The sequence below is a fragment of the Tursiops truncatus genome, chromosome 2 (assembly GCF_011762595.2).
Source record: "Tursiops truncatus isolate mTurTru1 chromosome 2, mTurTru1.mat.Y, whole genome shotgun sequence".
Classification (NCBI taxonomy): Eukaryota; Metazoa; Chordata; class Mammalia; order Artiodactyla; family Delphinidae; genus Tursiops; species Tursiops truncatus.
Window position 1 is genome coordinate 115,103,533 of NC_047035.1, and position 27,095 is coordinate 115,130,627.

General features: G+C 48.4%; 2 protein-coding genes across 2 annotated transcripts in view; both read left to right on the forward strand.

Annotated features, from left to right (window-relative positions):
• The window catches only part of LOXL1 (lysyl oxidase like 1), an 82,733-nt gene that overhangs the window by 3,750 nt on the left and 51,888 nt on the right, over nt 1-27,095 (forward strand). The window lies entirely within an intron of this gene.
• On the forward strand, nt 11,881-25,039 carry TBC1D21 (TBC1 domain family member 21). Its single transcript, XM_033852622.2, has 11 exons — nt 11,881-12,038; nt 18,688-18,795; nt 18,934-19,037; nt 19,940-20,034; nt 20,552-20,662; nt 20,775-20,875; nt 21,770-21,866; nt 22,218-22,318; nt 23,597-23,713; nt 24,401-24,484; nt 24,868-25,039. Exons 1-11 carry the CDS (start codon nt 11,979-11,981, stop codon nt 24,898-24,900), a joined length of 1,011 nt encoding a protein of 336 aa, XP_033708513.1. The 5' UTR covers nt 11,881-11,978; the 3' UTR covers nt 24,901-25,039.

Sequence of the window (27,095 nt, forward strand, 5' to 3'; positions counted from 1 at the left end):
ACTGTCTAAGGACTTTGAAAAATATATAATAGCAGGCAGAATTGGGAGGGAAATAAACACTCAAAGAATGACCAATATGGAAGTGAGTTTCCTAGGTATTTTTTCCTCCACTATTTCCCAGCTTAGACTCTAGAAAGCATGAACCCCAGACTGTACTGTGGGAACAAACAGAAAGAGCTCTAGCGAAACCCTCTTTTTCTTGCCAGAGCACTGGGAACAGGGACCCTGTAGGATAGCAAGTTGGGGAAGGGGGATGCAGAATCTCAACATTTTCTCTTTTACTGTACAGGGTGTGCTGCAAGGAAGGGCTTCTAGGAGCCAGAGAGTGTGAGGGCAATCATGGAGAGCTGGAGAATAAACCCCCTTAGATCTGTGTATAAAGTCCTGGACTCACCCTTGAGCTGTGAATTCATAGAACTGACCCAAAGCAGAAGGCAGGTCGGGACTTGTGGTCTGAAACAAATAGGATTGATTACATAATATTCCATAATATTCAAAATGCCCCAAATTACTCCACATACAAGGAACTAGGAAAATCTCAACTACACTCAAATGAAAAGACAATTAGCAGATGCTGGCCTCGGGATGATCCAGATGGGCTTCCCTGGTGGCGCAGTGGTTAAGAATCTGCCTGCCAATGCAGGGGACACGGGTTCGAGCCCTGGTCCAAGAAGACCCCACATGCCACGGAGCAACTAAGCCCGTGCACCACAACTACTGAGCCTATACTCTAGAGCCCGCAAGCCACAACTACTGAGCTCACGTGCCACAACTACTGAAGCCCGTGTGCCTAGAGCCCATGCTCCACAACAAGAGAAGCCACCGCAATGAGAAGCCCGCACACCACAACAAAGAGTAGCCCTCGCTCACTGCAACTAGAGAAAGCCTGTGGGCAGCAATGAAGACCCAACACAGCTAAAAATAAATAAATTAAAAATAAAAATAAATAAAAAGATGATTCAGATGATGGTATTATCACATGAAGACTATTATATCACATAACATAAATCATATAAAGCAGCTGTTATAACTATAGTCCATGAAGTAAGAAAGAATGATTTTGAAATAATTGGGAAGATAGAAATTCTTAGGGAAGAAATGAAACCTATAAAAAAGAACCAAATGGAAACGTTATAACTGAAAATTCAATAACTGAAATAAAAAATTCAGTCTATAAGCTCAATAGCAAAATGGAGATGAAGAGGAAAGAGTCAGCGAACTTGAAAATAGGTTAATAGAAATTATCTAATCTGAAAAACAGAAAAAATCTGGGGAAAAAAATGAATGAATTTTGGGGACTTATGGGATAACAGCAAAAGCTCTAACATTCATGTCTTTGGAGTCCAAGAAAGATTGAAGAAAAGGCTTGGTGCAGAAAATATTGAAGAAATCATGGCTGAACATTTTCCAAATTTGGTGAAAAGACATAAATTTATAGATTTAAGCAGCTCAGCAAACCCTAAAAGAAGGACAAATTCAAAGAAAACCTGATTCAAATACATCTTAATCAAACTGCTAAAAAACAAGGATAAAGAAAATATTTTTGAAAACAGCCAGAGGAAAGCAATACATTACATATATGGGAACAATAATTAAAATGACTTCAGATTTCTTATCAGAAGACGTGGAGGCCAGAAGACAGTGGAACACCATCTCTAAAGTGCTGAAACAAAAGAACTGTCAATCCAGAATTCTATATCCAGTGAAAATATCTTTTTAAAGGCAAAATAAAGACATTTTTAGTTGAAGGAAAACTAAGAGAATTCATTGCTAGCACACCAGCTCTAAAAGAAACATTAAGGGAAGTTCTTTAAGAGAAAGAGAAATGATATCAGAAGGAACCTTGGAATTTTAGGACTAAAAGAAAAGAAACAAAAATGAGAATAGCTGGGTGACTACAATAGCCTATTTCCACACCCCTTAAATCCTTTAAAGTGTGTATGACTGTTGAAAGCAAAAATTATAACAGTGCCTGATGTGGTTTTCAGTGTATAATTATGCACTAGTTATAACAACTGCAGCATAAAGGGAGGAGGGAGAAAGGACCTAAATGGCTGCAAGGCTTATATATTTCACTTGCGGTGGTAGAATATTAACTCTAAGTACATCATGAGAAGTTAGGTATATATATTACAATACCTAGAACAACCACTTAAAAAAACTATACAAAAAGATATTTCAAAAAGCCAACAGAGAAATAACAATGGAATATTAAAACATATTGAAATAATGCAAGAGAAGGCAGAAATGGAGAAACAGAGGAATGAAAAACAGAGGGGACAAATCAAAACCGAACAACAAAATGGTAGAACTAAATCCAACAATATCAATAAATCTATTAAATGTAAATGGTTTAAACATACAATTAAAAGACAGAGATTATCAGGTTAGATTTAAAAAACTAAGACTCAACTATATACTGTCTATAAGAAATTCACTTTAAATATTGAGAGGTTAAAAGTAAAAGAATGAAAAAATATACCATAAAACATTAATTTTTTTAAAAGCTGGAAAGGCTATATAAATATCAGGCAAAGTAGACTCCTAAAGAAATAAACTTATCAGGGATAAAGAGGAATATTCCATAATGATAAAAAGATCAATTCACCTAGAAGATGTAATAATCCTAAATGTGTGTGCACCAAACAACAGAATTTCAAAACACAGGAAGCAGAAAACTGAGAGAACTAAAAGGAGAAATAGACAAGTCCAGTTATACTTGGGGACTTTAACGCTCATTTTTCAGGAACTGATAGAAAAGTAGAGAGAAAATCAGCAAGGATATAGGAGACTCCACCACCAAAGGCAGAATGCACATCTTTTTCAAGTTGCTCTTCGTTCATTTAATATAGACCATATTCTAGGCCATAAAACAAATCTTAACACATTTTAAAAAATTGAAATCATATAACACATGTTTTCTGACCATAATGGAATTAAGCTGGATATGAATAACAGAAAGATATCTGGAAAATCCCCCAAATCCTAGAAATTAAACAACACACTTCTAAATAATCCATGCGTCAAAATCTAGGAGGTTGAGGAGCTAGCATGCTAGCCCAGGAAGTTTGGTCCAGGAGATGACACTCTTAACCACAGGCCACGTGGCCTCTCAAAGTTCTTCAGGGCCTTCAATGCCAGGCTAAGGAATTTGGAATTTGCACTGTATTTAATGGATAAGATAAGCATTTAAGGATTTTCACACATAAGGCACATATTTGCAGATAGATGGAGTTAGGTGTGGGTTGGAGATGGGGGCAGGGGGAGCAGGAAAAGTCTGCATTCTGTCCCACCAGAGAGGCAAAGTAAAGTTAAAGAATTTGGATTTTCCTAGATGTCTGCAATGAGACATTTTAGAAGTAGGGCCCATCCTTCCTTCCCTTTTCACAGAGGTTATTTTCACAGTCTTCCTGGGGTCTACACGTGCTAGGTGAACCAGTAGCTCCAGAGGCAGAAGCATGCCTCTGCCATCAGATAGGGGACTTTCTGTGGACAAACCCCCATAAGAATGGAGGTTTCCCAAGGGTTAACTTGCCTGTGGCTCTGGACAAGTTACTTAACCTCTCTATGCCTCAATTTCTCCTCTGTACAATGAGGACAATACAACTGTACAATAATATGAGTTCCCACAGACTGGGCCATGACCTTGGGCTGAGCTGCTTGGAGAAAAGGTTGAAGGGGGGATTTGGACCCCTGGCTCCTGGTAGCTGCTGTGGGACCCTGGCTGGAAGGGGGTCTCTCTAGTTTGCAGGAAGACTTGGAGGAAGCCCTCAGCATGACAAGGAGTGGTACTCCCGCCTCCACAGGCCTGGAGTGGGGAGGGGAGGGCACATAAATCATCCTCTGCAGAGACTTTGATCAACAGCCATGACAGGGATGGCTTCTATTCTCTTTGAAGCAGCAGAAAGATCAATCCTCCTTCTTATCTCAGCCCCCCTGCACAGTGGCACCACGTGCTTCTGCAGCCACTGCTACTCTCAGACAAGACCAGAGTAGAAGGCGATGCCTGACCCAGGCCTGCCGCCTCCCCTCAACTCCGTCTCCACCCCCAAGATGAGAGGGATAAGCAGAACGTGGCACTTTCTGGCCTTCGCCTGTCCCAACCTCAGAGCGGAGGAGAAGGAAAAAGAACACCTACACCCCAGAAAGTAAGAGCTTCCTCGACGCCTCATTAAACTTTCACAAGAGTCCCTCCTCACCTGTGCATCCCCTTCTTTTCTTCAAAGGCTGGCTTTAAAACATCCCATTCTACTGAGATCTAAAGGTACGAGGACAGGAGGCAGGAGACTGGATTTTACTTACAGGTCTGCGTTTGATTTGCTGCGTGACCTTGTGCAAGTTACTGCCCCACTCTGGAGCTTAATTTCTCTATCTATGAAGTAGAGTTGCTGCAAATGTTTTTCAGGGCTCAGTTTACAACTCTGTGATCAAGACTAGCCTGTGCCCAGGTCAGGGTGCAGTGCGGGTGCAGATTGTAGAATTGTCTTTCTCAGACCCTGTCGCAGAATTGCCCCCATGACCCTGACTGCCTCCAAGTCCTTGGTCAAATGCTTTTCTGTATAATCCCATCACTGGAAAGAGCTGCTCTGCCGGCAAAGCAGCATCCTGAGTCTGTGGGCTCTGCCCATAAAGGGGAGGAACAATTCCCATAACAGCACTGTCCCCAGCTGCTCAAGGATTACAGAGGCAGAGAAGCTTGCAGGTGTTGCCCCTGAAAGGCTGGGGCAAGAAGAGAGTGGGGCACAGGACTGGGGAGGAGTAGGCGGTGGGAGGAGGAATGTGCTGGGATCTTCCACCTCCGGGTGTTGCGTGCTTATAATCAAACTGGATTGGTGAGTTAGGTTAGGGCTGGGAAGCCTCTTCCTCCCTGAGTGCTGGCTTAGCCCACGCAGGTGCAGCCCCTCCCCAGCTGGGCAAGTGAAAGACTTGTAGACACAGAGGAATTAAGATCCTCCACTCATGTTCTGCCCCCAGAACAGGCCCCAAAGACAGAGAACAGAGGCTGCAGGAGTCTTTATCCTCCAAGCAGAACACTGCTTAGGCATCCCTTTGAGAATCCCAGTAATTAGCTTCCTGTATCTGGTCTCCAGAACAACCATGGACCTACCCATTAGGTCAGGGTCAGCGCTCTCAGAGTCTCCCGGGGTCTGGAGGGTAGAATTGTTCCAGAAAAGGGAAAGAATAGGTGGGAAAGGCATATTTCCGGCCTGCCTGCTTTGTGAGGTGCTGGTGTGTGCTGGGACGTCCTCTCTGCCTCTGTAGGACTAGATCTGCCGCATCCTCCTTTACCTCCCCAGGTCCCAGCTCAGCATGTCCCCTTCAGTCACTCCAGGCACCTGGGGTCCTCCTGCTGTGCCCTGTTCCTCGTGAACTCTGCCCTCCAGGAAGTCCCCAGCGTAAGCCCTTTGCCCACCGCCACCCCTCGTTGGCCTCCTCAGCCTGGGCTCTCTCTGGGATGGGAACTGTCTGTGTCTGCTGCCAGGACTGACGAGGTCCCCGGCATCCTGCCCAGGTGTGTTCACCTGTGGGTGTGGGTGTGTTTGTGTGCACACACATATACACACGCACATGAACTTTGCAGTACACACTTTAGACGGCAAATTTCACAGGGAAGTGAGGTGCCCTGGATTGACTTTGTGCTGTGTTTTGGGGAATGTACGTGTGTGCGGCATATATTACTTGTGGGTTTGCGTGCTCGCTGATGGGGCTGTTTGTGTTTCCGTGGGTGTGACTGTGTGGGAGAGTGAATGCTGAAGCCTGGGATGCTGCAGTTTAGGGGTGCTTGTGTACTCCTGAATTTGAGGAGTCTTGTGCGTCATCTGGAGCTGTTGTGTAGGAGAATGAGTGACAAGGGTGTGAGCCCACCAAGGGGTGAGGGTGTAGCTATAGAGCGCTGACGTAGGGATCTGTCTGCCCCGAGGGCAACGTGGACTGGGCACCCATGGGCCTTTGAGCATCTTGGTCACTTCTCTTTTGCCCGGAGGGGTCTCCTGCTGGCTCGGGCCTTGCTGCCTCTTCTGCACCAGAGGGCAAGCTAGGCCTTTGACCAAACAGCCTATCTGAGGTCAAGGGTCAGCAGCAGGCTCAGTGATCCCAGCTGTCCCTGTGGTCCTTGATGCCTGGCCCAGGTGGCCACACCAGGTAAGCAGGGCTGTCTGAGGCTGGGGGTGGGAGTCCCAGAAGAGAGTTTCTTGGGAGGTCCAAGGTTAGCCTGGATGTGCTCTGGAGCAAATAATAACAACACAAACAACTGCTCAAACTGCCGGACACTGTGCTAAGCACTGTACAGACATTATTTAAACCTCACAACAATACTGTGAAATAGATCGTGTTTCCCCACTGTACAGGGGAGGAAACAGCCTAGGAAATTAAATAACTTGTCCTGGGTCACACAGCAAGTAGGTTGTAAGGTTGGGATCTGAGCACAGGTCTGCTTGACTCTAAAACTAATGCTTCTCTCCTCCTATTCTCATCTATAGATTATCCTAGCAAGAGGGAAGGACGGGCTCATTTCTCCCCAAACCCATGGATAAGGCTTCATTCACAAAAGGAGCTTTATACTCCTGGATTTAAGATCCATGACTCCTGATGGGGAGAATGGAAGGGGGTGGGCAGAGGAAATAACAGGTCCTGGCCTAGAGAAGGCCCCCTGGAGCTGTTGGAGAATAACCCCTCTAAGCCTTAACGGGGTGATGGAGTTAGACTCAGTCCACACTGCTGTTCCCGGAGCCCTGGGTGTACAAGGTTCCCATGGCTTGTTTTTGTGGCTTCTTCCTGCTTTGCAGGCACCCTAGGGACAAGGATGCTGGGAAGCGACTCAGGTGAAGTGGTCAGAGGCACCACTGGACGCACACAGCGGCTCTTGCCTGCACTGGGAGGCGCTGCCCATTCCTTTCTTTCCTGGATTTAAGCTGCAGGGAAAATGCATAATTTTTTCATTCAAAATTCATTTTGGAAGAGATAGCCTTCAGAGATATAATCAGCCACATTATTTCTCTCCATGAGCAGTCCCTGGAGTTTGTCGGAATTCCTTGTCCTTTTTCCTCTCCATCTCACTCTCTCCATCCTCTTTCATGCTAGGTTGTCACACTGCCCCAGTGTCTCGTCCAGCCATCACCACACACTCTGTTTTGGATTGAATGACTATTTCAAAGTCTGGACAAGGAGGTAAAGCGAGCTCCCTCCTCCCCACTGGGCTCTGGGCTCACAGTCGCCTGAGCCAGCAAGGTGTTCAAAGATGCCCACTTCTGCCCACAGGCCGAGGGAGGCAGCTTGATGTGACGCAGAGCTGGCCTGGCTGGTAGCCAGGCTAGGCAGAGTTAGGAGGTTCCTGGCTCCCCACTTACTAACTGGGTGATCCCAAGCAAGTAACTTCTGTTGCCCTCACAGGGTGGTCAAGGTTGGCACTGACGTATGAAACACCTCCCCTGAGGTATATAGCAAGTGCCCTATAAAAGGCAGCTGTGGTCGGGATGTCCAGGGACAAGAGGGGGCTTTTGGGGGCTGAATGAGCAGTGAACGGGGCAGCATGAAAAACGCAGCCTGGTCTCATTGAGAATCAGAGTCCTGTGCTCGGTGGTGCCCCACGGCTTGGGGGCAGGAGTCAGGGAGAACCACGACGAGGACCCCTAAGGAGCAAGACCCCTTCAGAGCAGGAGGGAGCTCGTGGGGACTCAGCTGCCCAGGGCTGAGTGCCTCTCTTTTGCTGACTTCAGTGGCTTTTACCCAGAGTCGCTCCTATGGGGTATTCCTGGCGTGCATGATAACTGGATTCAAGGTGACAGAGCTGTCATCTTCAACTGACTGAGGGGAAGGGTAGAGCAAGTGAGGGCTTCCCAAGATGATGGTGATGGCCCCAAATGCAGCAAATAACCCTGTGGCACTCCAAGTAGCCCCGGGAACTTCAGGCTGGGCTGGCTATTGCTCTGGGGAATTCCAACACCAGAGGCTCAGAAGACAGCCGTCTCCACCCCCAGCCCCCCAGCCCTCTGCTCGCCTCCCGCTAGTGACACATGACGTGCAGCTGTCTCCAGCACTGTCAGAAATACCGCACTTCGTGGAGGCGAGGGCAGAAAACCTGCTGCCGAAAATCTAAACTTATCCTGGTTCCCCACAGGGAGGGGCAAAGAGAAAAGTACTGCTTTAGCATAAAAGATCGTCGGCACTTTGCAGTGAAATAAAATCAGGATGCATGTAATTTATACCAAGAAGTAGCACGCCCCAGACTAGACAGTCATGGGTAGGTGTCCTTTGAAGGGGGCTACCCGTTAATTGTTACAGGGACCTGGCGCATCACATTTCACAGAGTTGTGTCGTGTTGAGTTGACATGAAGGGAACTGAACTCAGTTTCTAATACTGGCCTCACCCTGCTTTTATAGCAACCGTGGTCCTCAGGTTCCTGGAGAAAGGCAGAGAGACAGAAACTGTCTGGCTCACAGAATCTTTGAACTTTTGAACTGGTGTTCTTGCAAGCCTCGTGGAAGCAATGGCATCTTGACTCAAGTCTAGTTCATAGGGATTTTTACAGACATGTCCTGGGTATTGGCAATACTAATGGTGATGCCAAGGTTCATGACCACTCCTGTGCCCTGGGCTCCCGGCCCATGCCGGGCTCTTTATACACGCTGCTTCACTTACCCTCCTGTTCCATGAGGTATTATCATCCCCCTGCCCCAGGACATATGATGCTGAGACTCAGAAAGAGTAAGAGACGGTGTTAAACAAATGACACCTCTTACTACCTCTAGGGGAGGAGTCCCACTGCGTAGACGAGAGCAAACAGCACAGCAATGCCTGCCACCAGCATCCCAGAATGTCAACCCGCTCCGTGGTCTGCAAGTGTCAGGGCCACCAAGAAAGACACAACTCACACAGGCACTGGAGGGAACAGTGCTTTACTCACATGGAGAAGCGACAGCAGAATCAGCTTCAGTAGTAGGCATTGGTGCCCCAGGGCCTCACAAAGAGCCCCCTCCCTCCCTGCCAGGCGGAGATACAGTGCTGGGATTGGCCAGGTGCTGTGCAACGCACACACTCAAGCAGGACAAAGGAGCATATGCTGAATCTAGAGCAGGGAAAGACATCCCCACATGAGGTGATAAATCCAGCAGTACGCGGGCCTCTCGCTGTTGTGGCCTCTCCCGTTGCGGAGCACAGGCTCCGGACGCGCAGGCTCAGCGGCCATGGCTCGCGGGCCCAGCCGCTCCGCAGCATGTGGGATCCTCGCGGACCGGGGCACGATCCCGTGTTCCCTGCATCGGCAGGCGGACTCTCAACCAATGCGCCACCAGGGAAGCCCTTTACTTCTTGACAAGGAAGTGTTCCAGGCTCAAGGCCCACTCGTACATGGCCAAGCAGGGGTGGAAAGATGGCATGCACAAGATGGCCTTTCCCAACAGGTGGGACCAAGTTCACATGATGGGCGGGTGGCAGGGTCAGAATTTGAACCTGGGTTTTTCTGGCACCAAAGCCCACGAGCCTTCTCACGCATGAACACTCTATGTCTGAGATGAGACAGTCTTCCCCAGGCACCTCTCACCTCTCACCATTTCCATACAGGAGACTGAAACATGTTTCAGTATCATGGGGTTCCCTTGCCTACTTCTTCTGGTTAAGAAACTCAGAAAAACTGTACCACAGATCAGCATTACAACTTGCAAATAAATATGTAGTGTAGAGCAGGGCAGAGATCAATAAGCTGGTGGGGGAACCAGGAGATTCCCACAGTAGCTCCCTCTTCCAAGTCTGCCCTCCTTCTTTCCCACCACAGTGCCGGCAGGCAGCCCATGGACAGCCGGAGTCCTCAGAGAAAAGATGGGCTAGGAGGTTTGCTCCCTCCCAGGACTTTAATGCAAATTCTCAATCTCTTCAACCTTTGCCCACATTCTAATACCAAGAAGAATATGTTAAAATCTGGGATTCTTGTGCCCTGAAGAATCCCCATGTACAGAAATTTAAAACAGAAAACTGGGTCCCCATCAGGGAGAGGGAAATGAATGAAAGAAAAGTAATGCAGGAGAAACTAAAGAATTTGGGCAATTATACAAATACAAGGACATGGTAAGGACCATTCGGCCCTGAAGAAAATGAGATTGACACAGGTAAGCCCCTTAGAAGAATCAGAAAAAGGAGAAAAAGGGATCAAAACCCTTCTTGCTTCAGCACAGGGTCCTGCAATTCTGTTTGAATATTAAGCCTCCATGTGGTTGCTATGAGGCTTTTGTAATATGACTAAACTCTACTGGCTAATTTGGGGAAGGGTTATTATCTACAATTTGCAGATAAGGAGCCAGAGGTGAAAGGAAGTTCAGCAGATGACCTATGCCCATCATGTTCATTTTAGAAGCCACTTTGGATTTAGCACTCAGATTTTCCAACTCCCTGCCTGATCCTCAGCTTCTTAGGGCAACATTACAGTGAATTCTCAGCTGTCGACATTTGTTAATGTGGAAGAACAGAGGCATAGATAATCCCAAATGGTGAGTAATGTCCTCGCTATGCCTGCTGCTCCGGACATTTGCTTTGGAAGACTCAGAAGGAAGACATCCTGCTGTCAGAGGCTGCCCCGTCCTTATTCCACTCCTCCCCTACTCAAGGCCGCCCCACCTCCTGTCCATGCAGACCTAGGGGCAGCAGATCAAGGGGAAGAGGCTGTCACGCTTTCCTAGGTTGGGATGGAGTAGTGGAGAGAGGCAGAGAATAAAGCGTTTCGATTTAAAAGGCCTCCTGCAGTGCCACAAGCTAGCAGAACAGTAACAGTAAATGAGACAGTGAATTGTGTCCACTGAAGACTTCCATATGGACGCTGATTCACTATGTTAATAAGAATGTGCACGCCAGAGGTTGACTGTATTCTGATTTCATGGCTGGGGGATCCATGGTTCAGAATGGGGGAACATCCAGATTTGAGGTCAGAGTCCAAATTCCAGCTCCAAGCTCCTGATTCCAGTTTGGTTGGTCTAATTACTATCTTCTCCTAATGACTAAGGATGCTTTAGAGCCAGATGGCTTTAATGGCCGAGACCTGAGTAGAAATGCAAGCGACGCTTAAGGTGGAGAACTGGTGATGCTGGAGCCGAGAGGAGCCAGTTCCTGATTCATTCAACAAATACTGAGCACCTACCAAGTGCCAGGAGGTGGGGTTGGCACTGGGAGAGGAAAGCACAAGAATCAGACGTTGACCCTGGCCTAAAGGAACTCAGGGTAGCGGGGGAGATGGGGCATGTATAGAAATCTCTCTAATATATACAGAGAGGAAAGTAAGATGAGATTTAAGAGCTTCATTTACTCTTCAATTGACTTATTCATTCAGTCACTTGGGCACTGTATTTTGCGTTCTAGATATAAAGATAAATGAAACTGATCTCTACCCCTTGAAGCTACCATCCAAATACCTAATCCGAGTCACCCAGGGAGTTTTTCAAAATACAGTTCCCCAGGTCCCCAGCCCAGACATTCTGATTCTGAGTCTCTGAAAGTGGCACCCAAGAAATCTGAAGTTCTCATTCTAGGTGTTCTCCAGGTTTCGGTACTAGTCCGGCGGGATAACAAGTGAAGGGAGCCCAGAGGAGGGAGATCCCGAGATAGAGAGAAAGGTTTCCTGGTTCACCTCTTCCAGAAAGCCCTCCCTGACCAGCCCAGCACCCCGATGTCCTCTGATCCCAACCCCCACTGCACATCCTGTAAGGGCTATAGTTTTCCTGGGTGACTGGGAGGTTTAGTCCCCTTGGTTCTTGGGTGTGTCTTAACCTCTAAAGCTGAGTGCTCCCATGTTCCAAGGTCTTTGTGATGAGGATTCCAGGGGCTTTGTGACACACAGTGGCTGGCTCTGTTCAAGCATGGGAGGTCAGAATAGGCCCAGTTCCTCCTGGGGATGCAACTCATAGGAAGATCACCTTCCCCTGCTTAATTAAAGCATCACTTAGGGCTCCAAGTGAGCTCTGGTCAGAGGCTGCTTTGAAGACAGCTAGCAGGGGCCATGACCACCCTCTCTCCTGAAAACAGCCTCTCTGCCAGGCAGTCGGCCTCCTTCATCCTGGTGGGTGTTCTTCGTCAGCTCTGAGGCCCTCCCTCCCCAACCTCTGGCTTACATTAGGACCATTTTCCCCTGTTGGGTAGGAAGGACTAGAGCCCTGAGCTGGCCTCGAAAATGGAGCAGGGTAGGTTAAACCTTGGTCTCACCATCATTACAGACAACAGGACTGAAAAACACAGGTTCGTTTTTACCCTTCTATCTAAGCCAGTGTTACTTTTTCCCCGTACGTGACATTCTAACTTTAATGAGTCTAGGTCTGCAAGTTGTCTTAAAGATGCTGATAAATTTTCCATGGTGCTTTTGCCAACAATTTTGGTATGCTGCCACCAGGTGGCAGTAATGCTTTTGTTAGTAGGCAGTTCCATGTCCGATTAATGATACACTATTCAATTGAATTCAGCCTCAGTCATAAAATTTTCTATACAGTATATTTTTCAAAATCATAGTAACTAATTATAATGACCTTAACCAATCTCAAGTCTCATTAATCATAGCGATTTAGAGAGTGATACATAAAAAAGCAGAAATGAAAAACAGGCCTCTCTCTCCCGGAGTTTTAAATGTTATTGCTCTATTGAAGATTATCACGAGGCCTTGATTTGAATTTTCTTTATACCTCTCTTCATTTATCTGAAGTTAGAGAAGGATAATAATAAAATAACAAACTGTCATATAGCATTTATTAGGTACAATGACTGTTCTAAATGCATTATTTATATTCAGTCTCATCATAACTCTATGAGGTGGATGAAGCTATTATCTTCACTTGGAGAAAACTGAGAAATGAGAAAATTGAGAAAAATTTCACAATGAGAAAATTGAGGCCTAGGGACTAAGCAACTTGCCTACAGACCCACAGCTAGTAAGTGGCAGAGCTGGTATTTAAACCCAAACTGCGGAGTCCATCTTCTAAATCAGTGATTCTCCAAGAGTGGTGCCTGAGTCTGCAGCATCAACATCAAAGGGGGACTTGTAAGAAATGCAGATTCTTGAACCCCAGATCTTCTGAACCAGAAACTCTGGGGATGGGGCCCATCGATCTGTGGTTTAACAAGCCCTCTGGGTGACTCTGACGTGCAGCTAACTTTGAGAACCACTGTTGTTTAAGCTACTTTTAAGATAACTATGCTATACTGATGATACACCCTCCACGCCTGGGTTACTAATAATCACCCAGATAACTTTCAAGTTGCACACATCCCCCCCAAGCTTTCTACTATCAATATGCCTGCCCTCCTTGGGCCACACCCTCTCCCCTTGGTAAGAATCACTAACATGGTTACTGTTGGGAGTATGTCTTGTCCCTCAGATGAACTCAGGCTTTATTGAGGGCTCTGTTGCTGTGAGTATTCAGAGGAACACAGCATCAAAAACCCTCATAGAAAGTTTTCCTTATCCTCCAGTGGCTTTCTTATTTTACTAACAATACTGGAGAAAATTCTTAAACCCAGTGATGCAGAGGGGGAAGGAGAGTAGAAAGATGTATGCCTGTAGCCAAGGCTGCTAGCAGATGTTAGAGAGGCTGAACCATTTAAGGCTCCCACTTCTGGACCCCTTTTCCAGAGGAAGCATGGCCAAGCTTTCCCCAGGTTTGCCCGTGGAGACCTTTAACCTGCTTAGGCACACCACAAAGGTGGGAGGAGATTTCCACACCTGCCCTACCTGGCAGTACCCTTCCCAGGGGACTAGGAAAGGCACTACTGCAGAGCTGAAGAGTACCCAGCACCTCGAGGACTACCAGGGTCTCCTCCTGGATGACTAGGTCATTGTACCCAGATTGTGGGCAGAGTGTTAATAGGTTGGCGGAGCAAGGAACGGAGGAATATAGGAGGATGAAGATGGATTTGAGTGGCCATTGAGATGACCACCTCCTTTACTTTGAAGGACCCCAGATACAGATTCTATTCACTTTATTATTTTTTTTGGCCGCGCTGCACTGCATGACGGATCTTAGGCATAGACAGGAGGTGTGGATGTAGGTGAAGAGAGGAAGGGGACTTCCTGTGGAAATTCCTACACACACACATCACTGTAGCCCTCTGCAGGTGGTCAGGCTTTTTGTGCTTGTCCTTTGCTTGCTAGCAAATGTCTTAAATGTTCTGGTGGGTGGCCCGTAGATTGCTCGGGTATGGGGAGATTCAGGGAAGTGGCTGCGCAGAGAGAAGTGGAGTTTGCTGGAAGGAGAAGTCAGTGGCTTTTTATAAACAAATTCAGCCATGGCAAAGTAGGCAGATGGCCAATTGTTGCAGGTAGAGGTTTAGTAATGCAAATTGTCCGAGCACTCAGCAGATGCCTTCTTGCGATGTTTCCGATTATCTCTGCCTTATTATGTTGATGCCGTATCTTTTATTATAGTGTTCTGTGCATAGTACTTTGATTACTTTGCCACTTTCATTGTGTCCAACCCTTTTTTCATAACTTTGTTCATCACTTATTTTTTAATCTTTCCATGGCATTTAATTTTAAGGTATGCCTTTTGTTAACAGCGTATGTAGGGCGTATAGTTTTTATTCAAACTGAAATTTCTTGTCTTTTACACTCCCTGGTGGCATGGCGTTGGGGTTAAGCACCCTGACTCTTGCAACAAACAGCTCAGGGTTCAAATCTCAGCTCTGATATTTACTGTACGACTTCAAATATACTAATTAACCCTCTAGGGCTCTGGTTCCCTAATATATAAAACAGTGTAACAACCTCTCCTACCTCATAGGTGGCTGTGAAGGTTAGAAGGTTGGTAAATATAAAGTGCTTAGACTATCATCAGTGCTTTTTAAATGTTTACAACTAATAAGGGAATTTAAGCATTTATTTCCATAATCAATTTCTTTGGATTTCTATCATTTTTATGCTTTATGCGTTTATTGATTCCTTGTTGTTTCCTGTATGGTTTGTTTTTATTTTTTAAAATAAATTTGAGGAACTTCCCTCGTGGTCCAGTGGTTAAGACTCCGCGCTTCCACTGCCGGGGGCATGGTTCGATCCCTGGTCGGGGAATTAAGATCCTGCATGCCTAAGATCCAACACGCAGTACAGCACAGCCAAAAAAATAAAATAAAAAATAATAAAGTGAATTAAAAGGATAATGTCCTATTCCTATAAATCTCTAATTTTAAAAGTAAAAAATAAAACAATTTCTTCTGACACTATCCTTCAATCTAATAAAAAATTGAATTTGTAGTTAATCATCTTTCCACAAAGAATACTCCAGGCCTAGATGGCTTCACTGGTGAGTTTTACCAAATTCTGAAGAAAGAAATAATACTAACTCTATACAAACTATTCTAAAAAATTGAAAAGCCGGAATACATCCCTACTTATTCTATGAGGCCAACATTACCCTGATGCCAAAATCAAAGATATTACAAGAAAACAAAATTATAGACCAATATCTCTCGTGAACAATGATGCAAAAATCCTAAATAAAACTGTAGTAAATAATAGCCAATGATGTCTAAAAAGGATAATACAGGGGCTTCCCTGGTGGCACAGTGGATAAGAATCTGCCTTCCAATGCAGGGGACACAGGTTCAAATCCTGGTTCAGAAGATCCCACATGCCACAGAGCAACTAAGCCCGTGCGCCACAACTACTGAGCCTGTGCTCGAGAGCCCGTGCTCCGCAACAAGAGAAGCCACCACAATGAGAAGCCCACGTACCACAACGAAGAGTAGCCCCCGCTTGCCACAACTAGAGAAAGCCCGCGCTCAGCAACAAAGACCCAACACAGCAAAAAATAAATTAAATTAAAATTAAAATTAATTAAAATTTTAAAAATTAAAAGGATAATACATCACCAGTGCGGTTTATCCAAGGAATGATTTAACATCCAGAATAATCCAATATAATTTACCATTTTAGCAAACTACAGAAAGAAAAACCATATGATCATCTCAGTAAATGCAGAACATCCCTGATAAAAACTCTCAACAAATTAGGAAGAGAAGGGAACTTCCTCAACCTGATAAAGGGCATCTACAAAAAGCCTATGGTTAACATCATACACAATCATGAAAGCCTGAATGCTTTTCCTCTAAGATTAGGAGCAAAGCAAAGATGTCTGCTCTCACCACTTTTATTCGACATTGACCTTGAAGTTCTAGCCAGTGCATAAAACATGAAAAAGAAATAAAAGGCATCCAGCCTGGAAAGGAAGAAGTGAAACTGCCTTTATTCACAGATAACATGATCATCTATGTCAGGGTTAGCAAACTTTTTCTGTAAAGGTCAAGATAGTAAGTACTTTAGTCTTTGTGTGTCATACATCTCTGTTGTAACTACTTAACTCTGCCATTGTAGCATGAAAGAAGCCATAGACAACAAATGAGTGGGCATGGCTGTGTGCCAATAAAACTTTATTTAAAAAAACAGATTAGAGGCCTGATTTGGCCCATGGGTTGTAGATTGCTGATCATTGGCCTATGTAACAATTCCTATGGATACACCAAAAAAGCTACTAGGACTAATAAATGAGATTAGCAAGGTCGTAGGATACAAGATCAATATATAAAAATCCACTGTATCTGTATATACTAGCAATGAAGAGTTGGAAGTTGAAAGTTTAAAAATAACACTTTTACAGTAGCATCCCCCAAAATGAGACATTTAGGGATAAATCTGACAAAATACATGAATAATCTACACGCCAAAAACATTGCTGAAAGAAATTAAAGAAGACCTAAATAAATGCAGAAATATACTGTGTTCATGGGTCAGAAGATTCAATAGCGTTATCAATTTTCCCAAATTGATCTATTGATCAATGCAATCCCCATCAAAATCACAACTGTCTTTATTGTAGAAATTGATCAATTGACTAAAATCCATAAGGAAATGTATTCCTAAAGTTCATGCATTCCCTTTTACAATTAAGGATCCCAGGACACAGCCCCGCTCTGCCTGTTCCCTTCTGCTTCCTGCTGAGTGTTGCGGTCTCTGAGTATAAGTTGGGAGATCATGATGGCTGCCAGGGGGCAGAAGCCTGGCTCTGCTCAGCTCAGGTGACAGTGCCTATGCAGTCGGGACATGGCATCAGGGCAGACCCTGCTTCTCAAGGTTAGGCGAAGGCCAAGATTTTTTGTACCTTCTAGGGCCCATATGTCCTATTTTGGTTCAGAAGATGGAACATGTATGAGTCATTAAAGTGTACTGCTCAATCCATCCCAATAGAACATGGAGCTAGTGGAAATTATCCCCAATTTGGGCCTGTGGGCTCTAATTTTTAATTTCCAGGGCTGTTTTTCTTCTAACACCTTTCTACACATGTGGTCAGTGGACCAGCCTCAGCAATCCCCTGGGAGCTTGTTAGAAATGTGTCATCTTGGGCCCCACTCCAAACCTTCTGAGTTAAAAACTGCGTTTAAAGAAGATCCTCGGGTGACTCGTAAGCAAATGTAAATTTGAGTCACACATGTGCACATTCAGGTATATATTAATGGGAAGTTGGGAGTTATACACATCAGATATGTCTAGTCACCTGCCAAGCTCTGTCCATCACCACACTTTCAAGTCTGCTATGTGGCATTTCAAGATATTCTCTCCAATACAAGACTCCTAGGAATCTTCCCCTGTTCCAACAGGAATTCAACTCCTAATTATTGTTTTATGAGCATTTTAAATTACTTTGTATGCATTGCACTCACTTTCCACACACACAAACACACACACACACACACACACACACACACACACACACACCCCTGATGTAAACCAGAAACCATTCCTTATGATGCATTGTTCTGCTCTTTTAGGAAAGCTAAAATGGAGCTCCTGGATGTGTTTAATTAGTGCTTGTTTTATATTTTTCCATTATCAAAGCAGTATATATTATTATAGAAAAGTTTGAAAATATAAGAAAAAGGGGAAAATTACTTATAATCCTATCACTCAAAGATAATCACTGTTTTGTTTTTAGGTGGGTTTTCTCAGGGTTTTTTTCTAACAGGATTTTTTTTTTTTTTTTTTTGCGGTACGCGGGCCTCTCACTGTTGTGGCCTCTCCCGCTGCGGAGCACAGACTCCGGATGTGCGCAGGCTCAGCAACCATGGCCCACGGGCCCAGCCGCTCCTCGGCATGTGGGATCCTCCCGGACCGGGGCACGAACCCGTGTCCCCTGCATCGGCAGGCGGACCCTCAACCACTGCGCCACCAGGGAAGCCCCCTAACAGGATTTTTATAGTGGTTAATTCGCTCTAAGACTATATAATGTGAAGCTTTTATAATATGTAACAGATGTATGGAGTATGGTACACAGAGAGAGTAGATACTGAATACACAGTTTTGTTTTCTGCTTTTTGTCCGTTAACATTTGTATTTTCTCAGATTATTATTCTTTCCTTGTAAGCATCAATTTAAATGCCTCACACTATTCCATTAAGCATATAAACCATAGTTTACTTAACTATTCCCTTATTGCACAACAGTTAGAGAGTGCTTGCATTTTTCATTTTGGTAAGTAGTGTGCAATGAAAATGACTGTGCATACAGCATTTTTCTATATATTTTCAGTAATTTCCTCAGGATAAATTTCCAGAAGTGAGTCAGAGGCTGTGAACTTTGATTCACATTGCAAAATCCAGAGTATATCACTTAAAAATCACACTTAAAGAAAAGCCAAAGGTTCCTAACAGAGGGCTGAGGTGGTTGTCCTTGGCAGGTGAAGAGAAAACCACCCATTGACAAGACGGAATGGGATGGCTTCTTTGACGAGAACGGTCACTTGGCCAAGTCACGAGACTCCATTTGTGTTAACATCCTGGAAAGGGTATGGTCCTCAGCTACCCTTGGCCTCACCCCGGAACTGGGGGACATGGGCAGGCAAGGGGACAAGCATGGCATTGGGAGGGGCCCTTTTGGCAAGCATCTGGAAGGCCCACGACCTCTCACCTCCACCCCTCCCCAGGGTCTGCACCCCTTCGTGAGGACGGAAGCCTGGAAATTCCTTACGGGCTACTACTCATGGCAGAGTTCCCAGGATGAGCGGCTCATGGTGGACAGCACAAGGAGGTAGAACGTTCCAGATCCTGTCAGGGGAGGGTGGCTGGCGGTGCAGGTGGGAGGGGGTGCCCACCCCAGCCTGGTAGGTTCAGGCTTCTTCCTTCAAATGGACTTCTCTTTCCAAGAGACAAAATCCCCACGGCTCTGCCGACTCGGGGCCCACATTCAGGGGGCATCGGTACCTTCCCCCATCCCCACTCCCGACCCCGCACCCCAGCCCGGCCATGTTTACCAGTCCTCACTCTGCTGACTTAAGCTGGATCCCAGCACCTCCCAGCTGTCCTCCCCACACCGCCCAGCTCAGCCCAGCCCAGCCATCCCTAGACCTGTGCAGCCTTCTTGAGGTGGAGAAAATTCAGTTAAAGATTTAACTTTAACACAGTATTTAACTGAAGATCCTTCGATTAAATACACCTGCAAAGACCCTTTTCCCAAATAAGGTCATATTCACAGGTTCCAGGGGTTAGGGCATGGACTTCCCTTTGGGGGTCACCATTCAACCCACGACACCACCTAAGCTCGTTCTAATGATGGGCACAAAACACTGCTTCATCCAGTCCTTCTAATTCTGAGGCATAGGTGCTAGTGTTAGCCCCATTCTACAGACAAGGAAACTGAGGCTTAGGGAGGGCTGGTGATATCCCCAAGTCTTGACCCTAGTGGCAGACACCCAGTACTTAAGTTGTAATCCAGGATTCAGGTGCAGTGGTCAGACTGCAGAGCCAGAGGTTAAACCTGTCACCCCGCTGCACTCCAGGCAGACATCAGATGATGGTTAGGGCTGGCAGAGGCGGGGAGAGGGGAGGCAGCACAGGTAGCAGGCACTGCCTGGGTGAGGGCACTGCTCAGGGTTACCCCGACTGGCCTGGAAGGGAAGGCTGCCTCGTTCAGCCTCAGTTCCGTTCTCACAGGAAGAACTACAAGGCCTTATGCCAGATGTACGAGAAGATTCAGCCCCTTCTGGAAAACCTGCACCGGAACTTCATAGAGACTCGGAATAACATCGGTGAGCCAAGGAGGGTGGGCTGTGCTGGGCAGAGGGGAGGGTTGGAGGTCATCCCTGCACCACTTCAGTCACATCTGTGCGCTGGTTCCTGGGAGCTGCCTTGACATATGCCAGGAATTTTGCCAGCTAAACCTCGGTTAGTCTGTCCGCCTGGCTCTACTGGCTGCCCCTAGATGCCCAGCACTGTGTATCCCTGGGTGTATGTTGTTTCTGCTGTTTGTCTACATCTCTTCCCGCCTTGGCCTTGAACTAGATTGAATTAGTTCAATGGGGGGTGGGGGGGGTGGGACATCCCTGGCAAAGGGTACAGCCTGGTCAAAGATTTGGAGGTGGGAAAAAGCCCAGGCAGCTCAGGTTGTGGTGAGAGGCAAAGCCTGGTGGACTGATGTACCTTTTTCATGGCCCCCTTCCCAGGATGTCCTGGGTCCTAGCCTCTTGGAATGAGGGGAATAAACTCACCCATGGACCTTCTGCTGGAGGTGATCTGGTGCCTCACCATCCCTTGCCCCCCACCTAGCATACGACATCCAGAAACTCTATGACAAAGACCCCCTGGGCAATGTCCTTATTGATAAGAAGAGGCTGGAGAAGATTCTGCTCCTGAGTTACGTCTGCAACACCCAGGCAGGTGCGCCAGAGGGCTGGGTCTCCCTTCAGCCCCCTCTTCTCAACCCCTTCCTGGGATAAGGCCGGTCCAAGCCCAGGCTCCGCCCCTCCTCACTAGCTCCCCTCCACCCCAGAGTACCAGCAGGGCTTCCATGAGATGGTGATGCTTTTCCAGCTGATGGTGGAACATGACCATGAGACCTTCTGGCTTTTCCAGTTCTTCCTGCAGAAAACGGTGAGAGCTGAGCCTGGCTTAGGGACCACCCCCATTCCTCAAACGACCCCTTGAGGTTCGGCAGGCACTGGCAGCCCCAGCCATTTCCTCCAGCCCTGAAGCAGCCCTCTGGGTCCCAGAGGAGCTTCTCCCATGGAAAGACAATGCCAGCCCCGGTGGGGTGTGTTCTGGTTGGGGGGTGGCAAGCATTGGAACTGAGAAGGTGGGTAATGATGCTCTGGGTCCAGCTCTTGTCAAACCTTGAAAGGTTTGGCAAGGCCCAGTGAGGCCCACCTTTCTCCGGGCATTACCCTCCCAAAACATGGCTCTGCTCCTGCAAATCCTCCACGGCTCCCCACAGCCTCCAGAATAAAATCCAGAAACCGCAGCCAGACATTCAAGGTTCTGTCTTCAGTCTTGTCTCCCACAGTTACCTTCACATGACCTGCATCCGGCCCCCCAGGGCGCCCCCCACACTGTGAGGTGGAGGGCTTTTGAAGGTGCTGCCCCCCATTACTCCCTTTCTGGAAAACCTTTCCTCATGAGCTGTGAGAAGCTACCCAGAACCCACCCCCATCCCTCTCTCCATCCCTGCAACAATGTGCACACTGCTCTTTCCTTGTCCTGATTGGTCCAGACCCATGGCATGTGTCTGGAGGAATAACTGGTCTCACTGCATTGTGAGCCACTCCTGAGACATCTCCACATGCCCACCATACACACACACACACACCAGACACAGACATGATGTGTGTTTGCAAACACACATACACTGACACTCAGACTCACACAGAGACACGTGCCCGGCCCAGAGCCAGACACGCACAGGGCCTCCAGAACTGGGGAGCTGATGAAGCAAGACTGACTCTTCTGATGCTTTCAAGGGGTTCCCTCCCTCCCACCCATCTTCCCCAGGAGCACAGCTGTGTCATCAACATCGGGGTGGGCAAGAACCTCGACATGCTCAACAACGTGATCAACTTCCTGGACCCCGTGTTTGCTGAGCACTTAAGTGAGTGCGCCCCTCTGCCATCTTACACGTCCTCCAACCAGAGCAGGCGTGGGAGGGGGCCGGGACACAGTCCAAGGCAGTGGCGCCCAATCATGTGAGAGGGAGCAAGGTCATTTGGTCTTTTCTTTGGGCCCCAGCGAGAGGGTTCATCTGGATGGGGTTGAAATCTGGACAGTTGAAAATCCACCCCAAACAGTCTCCAAGGGCAGATGGAAAAGTGACAGCCCAGGTCTTTGTATTTTCCAGCATGTTTATGTGCTCAGTTGTTTGGCCTCATCTGTCTGTCTTTGCTTTATCTCCTGTTCCCCTGACCATGGCCCCCTGGCTGGCACCCTGCTTCTCTCCCCACAGAAGGGAAGGGTGCGGGGGCCGTGCAGTCCCTCTTCCCCTGGTTCTGCCTCTACTTTCAACGTGCCTTCAAGTCCTTCGACGACGTCTGGAGGCTCTGGGAGGTGAGGCGCTCCTCTGGGGCAGAGGATAGACCCTACCCCTAGGGCAGGCGGCAGGGAAGCCCTTTTCCTTGCCTCCCTTGATTGCTGGCTTTGGATGGAGTTCACTGGGATATATTGGGCCACTGAGCCTGCTTCCGCCCTGTTGGGAGATGACAGAGCATCAGTTGGTCCCTCTGTTCATCTAATCCCACCACTGTACCTTCTCAGGGCAGCGCAGGCAGGAGGGGCCTCGTGGCCTGTGCGGTGGAAGCCTGGCCTGCGTTCAGCTTCCCTGCCACCCTGCCTGTGCAAGGGGCCTCACTCTGCTCTCACTTTCCCAGCCACCTCTTCCTCGGCCTTCCCCTCCACCTGAGCACCCACTTCTTCTGAGCCCTGACTTCTGGAGAAGGTGGGGCCCCCAAGGACAGGTCGCACCTGCAGTTATTTGACCCTAGTCTCTGGGGCATCAGCAGATGAACCTCCCCGCGAACAGGCCCACCGCCCATCACTGCCCTGCCCAGTGGCTGCCACTGCCTGCAGGATCCGGCCCACCGCTCAGCCTGACATTCAGTGCCTCAGAAATCAACTCCCCCCACCTCACCCCTCCCTCCTGGCCTGCTGGTCTCCATGCTCAAGTCCATGACCACTGCCAGGCCTTTGGTGACACCCCTGGATTGTTGACTTTCCATCAACTGTTGCTTTGCCAAAGCTCCACTCAAATGCTACAGAGAGGGCTTCCCTGGTGGCGCAGTGGTTGAGAGTCCGCCTGCTGATGCAGGGGACACGGGTTCGTGCCCCGGTCCGGGAAGATCCCACACGCCGCAGAGCGGCTGGGCCCGTGAGCCATGGCCGCTGAGCCTGCGCGTCCGGAGCCTGTGCTCCGCAGCGGGAGAGGCCACAACAGTGAGAGGCCCGCGTACCGCAAAAAAAAAAAAAAAAAAAAAAAAATGCTACAGAGAGTTACCCAGTTATTCTTGGCATTCTCCCTCTCTCTCTCTCCCTCTCCCACCTTCTGTCTTGCTCCCTCCCTCCTTCCCTTCTTCCCTCTCTCATTCTCTCTCCCTCCTCCTGCCCTCTCTCTAGTGAATTCCCTGAAGGCTTTTTCCCTGAGTCCCCCAACAGAAGCACCATGCCTAGAACCCCAGAGGTTGAATGAACGAATGACTGAATGAATGAGCACGTCGGCAGCAAGGCCCAGACATGATGGACGGGGCCACGTGGCTGGTGGGTACCGCACCATCCAATAGGCGTCTGCGGTGTCAGGCCACAGGCCAGGCTGAGGCTCGCCCACCTCTGCAGGTCCTGCTGACGGGAAAGCCCTGCAGGAACTTCCAGGTGCTGGTGGCCTACAGCATGCTGCAGATGGTGCGCACGCAGGTGCTGCAGGAGAGCATGACGGGCGACGACATCCTCCTGGTGAGAGCACCCTCGGGCCCGGCCCGGCCCCACCGGCTCCTGGAGGCCCGCGACACCCACGCCATCCCTGGGGAAGGCCCCTGGGTCGGGGGCCCTGGACTCCAGCAGCCCCTTTGCCCCTGGGCAGGAATAGTGACGAGACTGACGTACCCCGAACACTGTGCTGCATGCTTTTAGAGACCAGCTTGTTTAAGCCTCATGACACGCCTGGCACAGAGGGGCCATAACGCTCATCGTCATCATCACCCGTGTTCAGCAAATGGGGAAACTGAGGCCCTGAACAGTTCTTAAGCTTTAGGCTTGACAGACTGACAGTGAACTCTTTGGCCCTAGGGTCCTCCTGTGACAAAAGACCTGGAATTTTCCAACAATTCTAAAAAGCAGCGGAAGGCTTTGTCAAAAACATCTTAGAGAGCACCCCAATCAAAAAATGAGTCATCCTAGAAGCCCATGAGACGCTCGGTGGAACCCCAGGACTCCCTAGAGCCCAGAATGAAAACTGCATTTACCATCTTCCCAACAGAGAAAATTCCATTGGTACAATTTCAGGCAGTGTGCCAAGCTGGTGGTGGGGGAGATCAGCTGGCCCCAGTGACTGCCATGAGCAGCGGTCTTGTCCCCTTGAAGCGTCAGGTCGCTGCCTGTGCCCGGGGAGACCTGATTCCGCCCCACCTTCTCCCGGCACAGGCGTGCAACAACCTCATAGACCTTGATGTTGCTGAGCTGGTCTCTGCTGCCTGCACAGCCTATGCGGAGCTCGTCCAAAAGGATGTAAGTTACCCCGATTACTTGTCCTCCTTCCCTTCCTCCTCCAAGAAGCCCTCCCCAGTCTCCCAAGCCCAGCCCATGGCAGGTGTATTCAACTTCAGGGACACAGCTTGTGCTATGTTCTCTGCCACCAACCCACAGGGCTTGCTCTGCATGGACTGCTTACAGGTTTGCCTGTGTAACTCCTGCCTCCCCAAGTAGATAGACTGTGCTTCCCGAGAACATGGCCCTCTTCCCTCGTTCCCTGCGTCCATCCCGGCAGATCTGGGCACAGGGCGGGGCACCCAGGGGCTCAGGAGAAAGTCACTGGCTGAATGAAGCAAAGAATGAGAGCGACAGACCAATGTCTGTCTGCCTCTACCTGCCGGAACCTTCCTCTCCCCCAGGTTCCTCAGCCATTAAAGGATTTCTTTCTCTGAGGATACTCACAAGGAACAGACGCCCTCAACAGACAGAATGAGGTGGTGCTTCAGCCGCGAGGTCAGGATCAAGTCCGATGGGGCGTTCGGGTGAGGGTGTAGGTAATACAGCTGTGACAGCAACAGCCTCCTGGAGTCATGGTTCATGGTAAGCAGTGTGTTTCCCGGGGGGGCGCATAAGAGCAGAGACAGGATTGTTTAACGAGACGAGAGATTGCGAGGGCTAGAGAGAGGGCACACACTGGGAGGAGACTGTGCTGGTCGGCCATCCCTCAGTGGCTGAGGGCTTTCCAAGGCTGCAGTGGTTCTGCACCAGGAAACAAATGGTTGAGGGTATAACCGACCTTGAGAGCTGGCTGCCTCCTGTGGAAGAAATGGACGTGTCTAACAGGCTTGCTCCATCCCTGGTCCAGAGAGGAGGGCCCAACCCCCTGGCTCCCCTTACTCCCAAGGTACCAGTCTCACGTGACATTGTTTTTCCAGAGCCTCCCCAGCAAACTGTGGAAGGTCACAGCCCAAATCTCTGGCTAGCAAGCGACTCCTCTCTTGGTTTCAAAGCCCCCTCACAATTGCACCTTCATTTCTCAGCCTGGATGCCGCCTCAAACTAAACTCTCTTTTGCAGACTTAATCTCTCCAGAGAATGCCATCTTTTCCCTGACCCGGGCAGTGCAGACTCTCCCTGGAGCAGCGGTGCCTGCCACCCGCTCTCCCCAGACTGTGCCCCAGCCCCGGGCCCCCCACTCTGCCTGCCCATGCTCTGAGGGGTACCCTGAGGACAGACATGAGGTTGGCCAGAAGGGGCTGAACCAACAGAGAGACAGGGGGCTGGCCAGGTGCCCCCATCCCCATAGCTGCTTGGCAAGTGTGTATACACGCACACACACACACACACATGCAGAGCCCTGCCCAGTGGCTACACTTTTTCAGAGGGGGCTGATGGATGCGGGGGGGGGGGGGGATCTGCTGTTTTGCTGTGGACCTGGCCCTTGGGGGCGAGGTACAACCATCCTTCTCACTCTCCTGCTCCCGCCCTGTCACTCTCAGTGACCATCACTGGAAAGGCACTATGTCCCCAGTTAGTGTCTGGTCTCCTTCCCCTCAGGTGACAATCTCCCACCCCTGGCTGACTCTGAATCTCTTGGCTGCTGTGTTTCTGCTGGAGGGGGTTACTCGGAAGAATGGGGTCCTGTTCCCCCCACCAGGGTCTTTTCTGCATGGCTAGAGAGCCAGCGTTTGCTGGGCAGGAAGGCACATGGGTGAATTCATATACTGCGCTTCTCCTTAGGCTTCCGTTCCCAAGACAGTTCATTTAAACAAGGGTTCCTGCATGGAATACAGTTCTCTAAGAACAAAATTGTGCTTCCAGTTTACCGAAGAACCAGAATAAAAGACATCTCGATGAGCTGTGGCCTTGGGAGGAGAAGCGTCCATAGAAACATCGGTGTGCATTTCCTAATGCTTCTTTTGGCCTGGTGGCATTAGTTGGCTTATGACTTTTGGTTGGAACATACACGCAATGCCAAACATCTATTCCAAAACTAAACAATTCAAACACTCGCCTTCTAGGCCAATGGTTTTCAAACCTGATTTTAAAATCATTGGAGCCTCGTTGTTACAAAATCTATACCAGGAGCCCAATGGTTGAAGTTTGGGTGGGAAGCCCAGCGCCCTCCTCTCTGTGACCCCCCTCAGACCCCTTCCTGAAGGTCATCATTTTCTCCAAGGTACCTCCAAGGAAGCTCTAGCCTACTGGGAGCATGTTTGCAAACCTCTGTTGCTCTTAAAGATGAACTGGATTAAGACTTGACACTGAATTGATCCAGGTTCAGATAAATTCCAGGTGACACAGTGATGGAAATAAAGGTCTCAGAGGAGCTGAACATCTCTCAGCTCATCTGCTGTGCTCTCAGCTGGTGGACTGTAGATTAGGATCTTCCCACACTGCTGTGTGTATCACAGAGCCAGCACAGACTTCTCCCCTCTTAGTTGATCACTTTTATCACCCAGTGTTATTTTTCTCTAGTAAGGTCCAGTCCTGAGATAGAACTATGGGAAGCATTCAAATCCTAGAGACTAAGTTCCCTTCAGTGTAGAGACTGTGCTCGTCTAAATAATTTGTTAATTCAATAGACATTTACGGAGTCCTTACTGTGAAGTTACCCACTGTCCAGGCACAGAGAATTCCACGGTGGA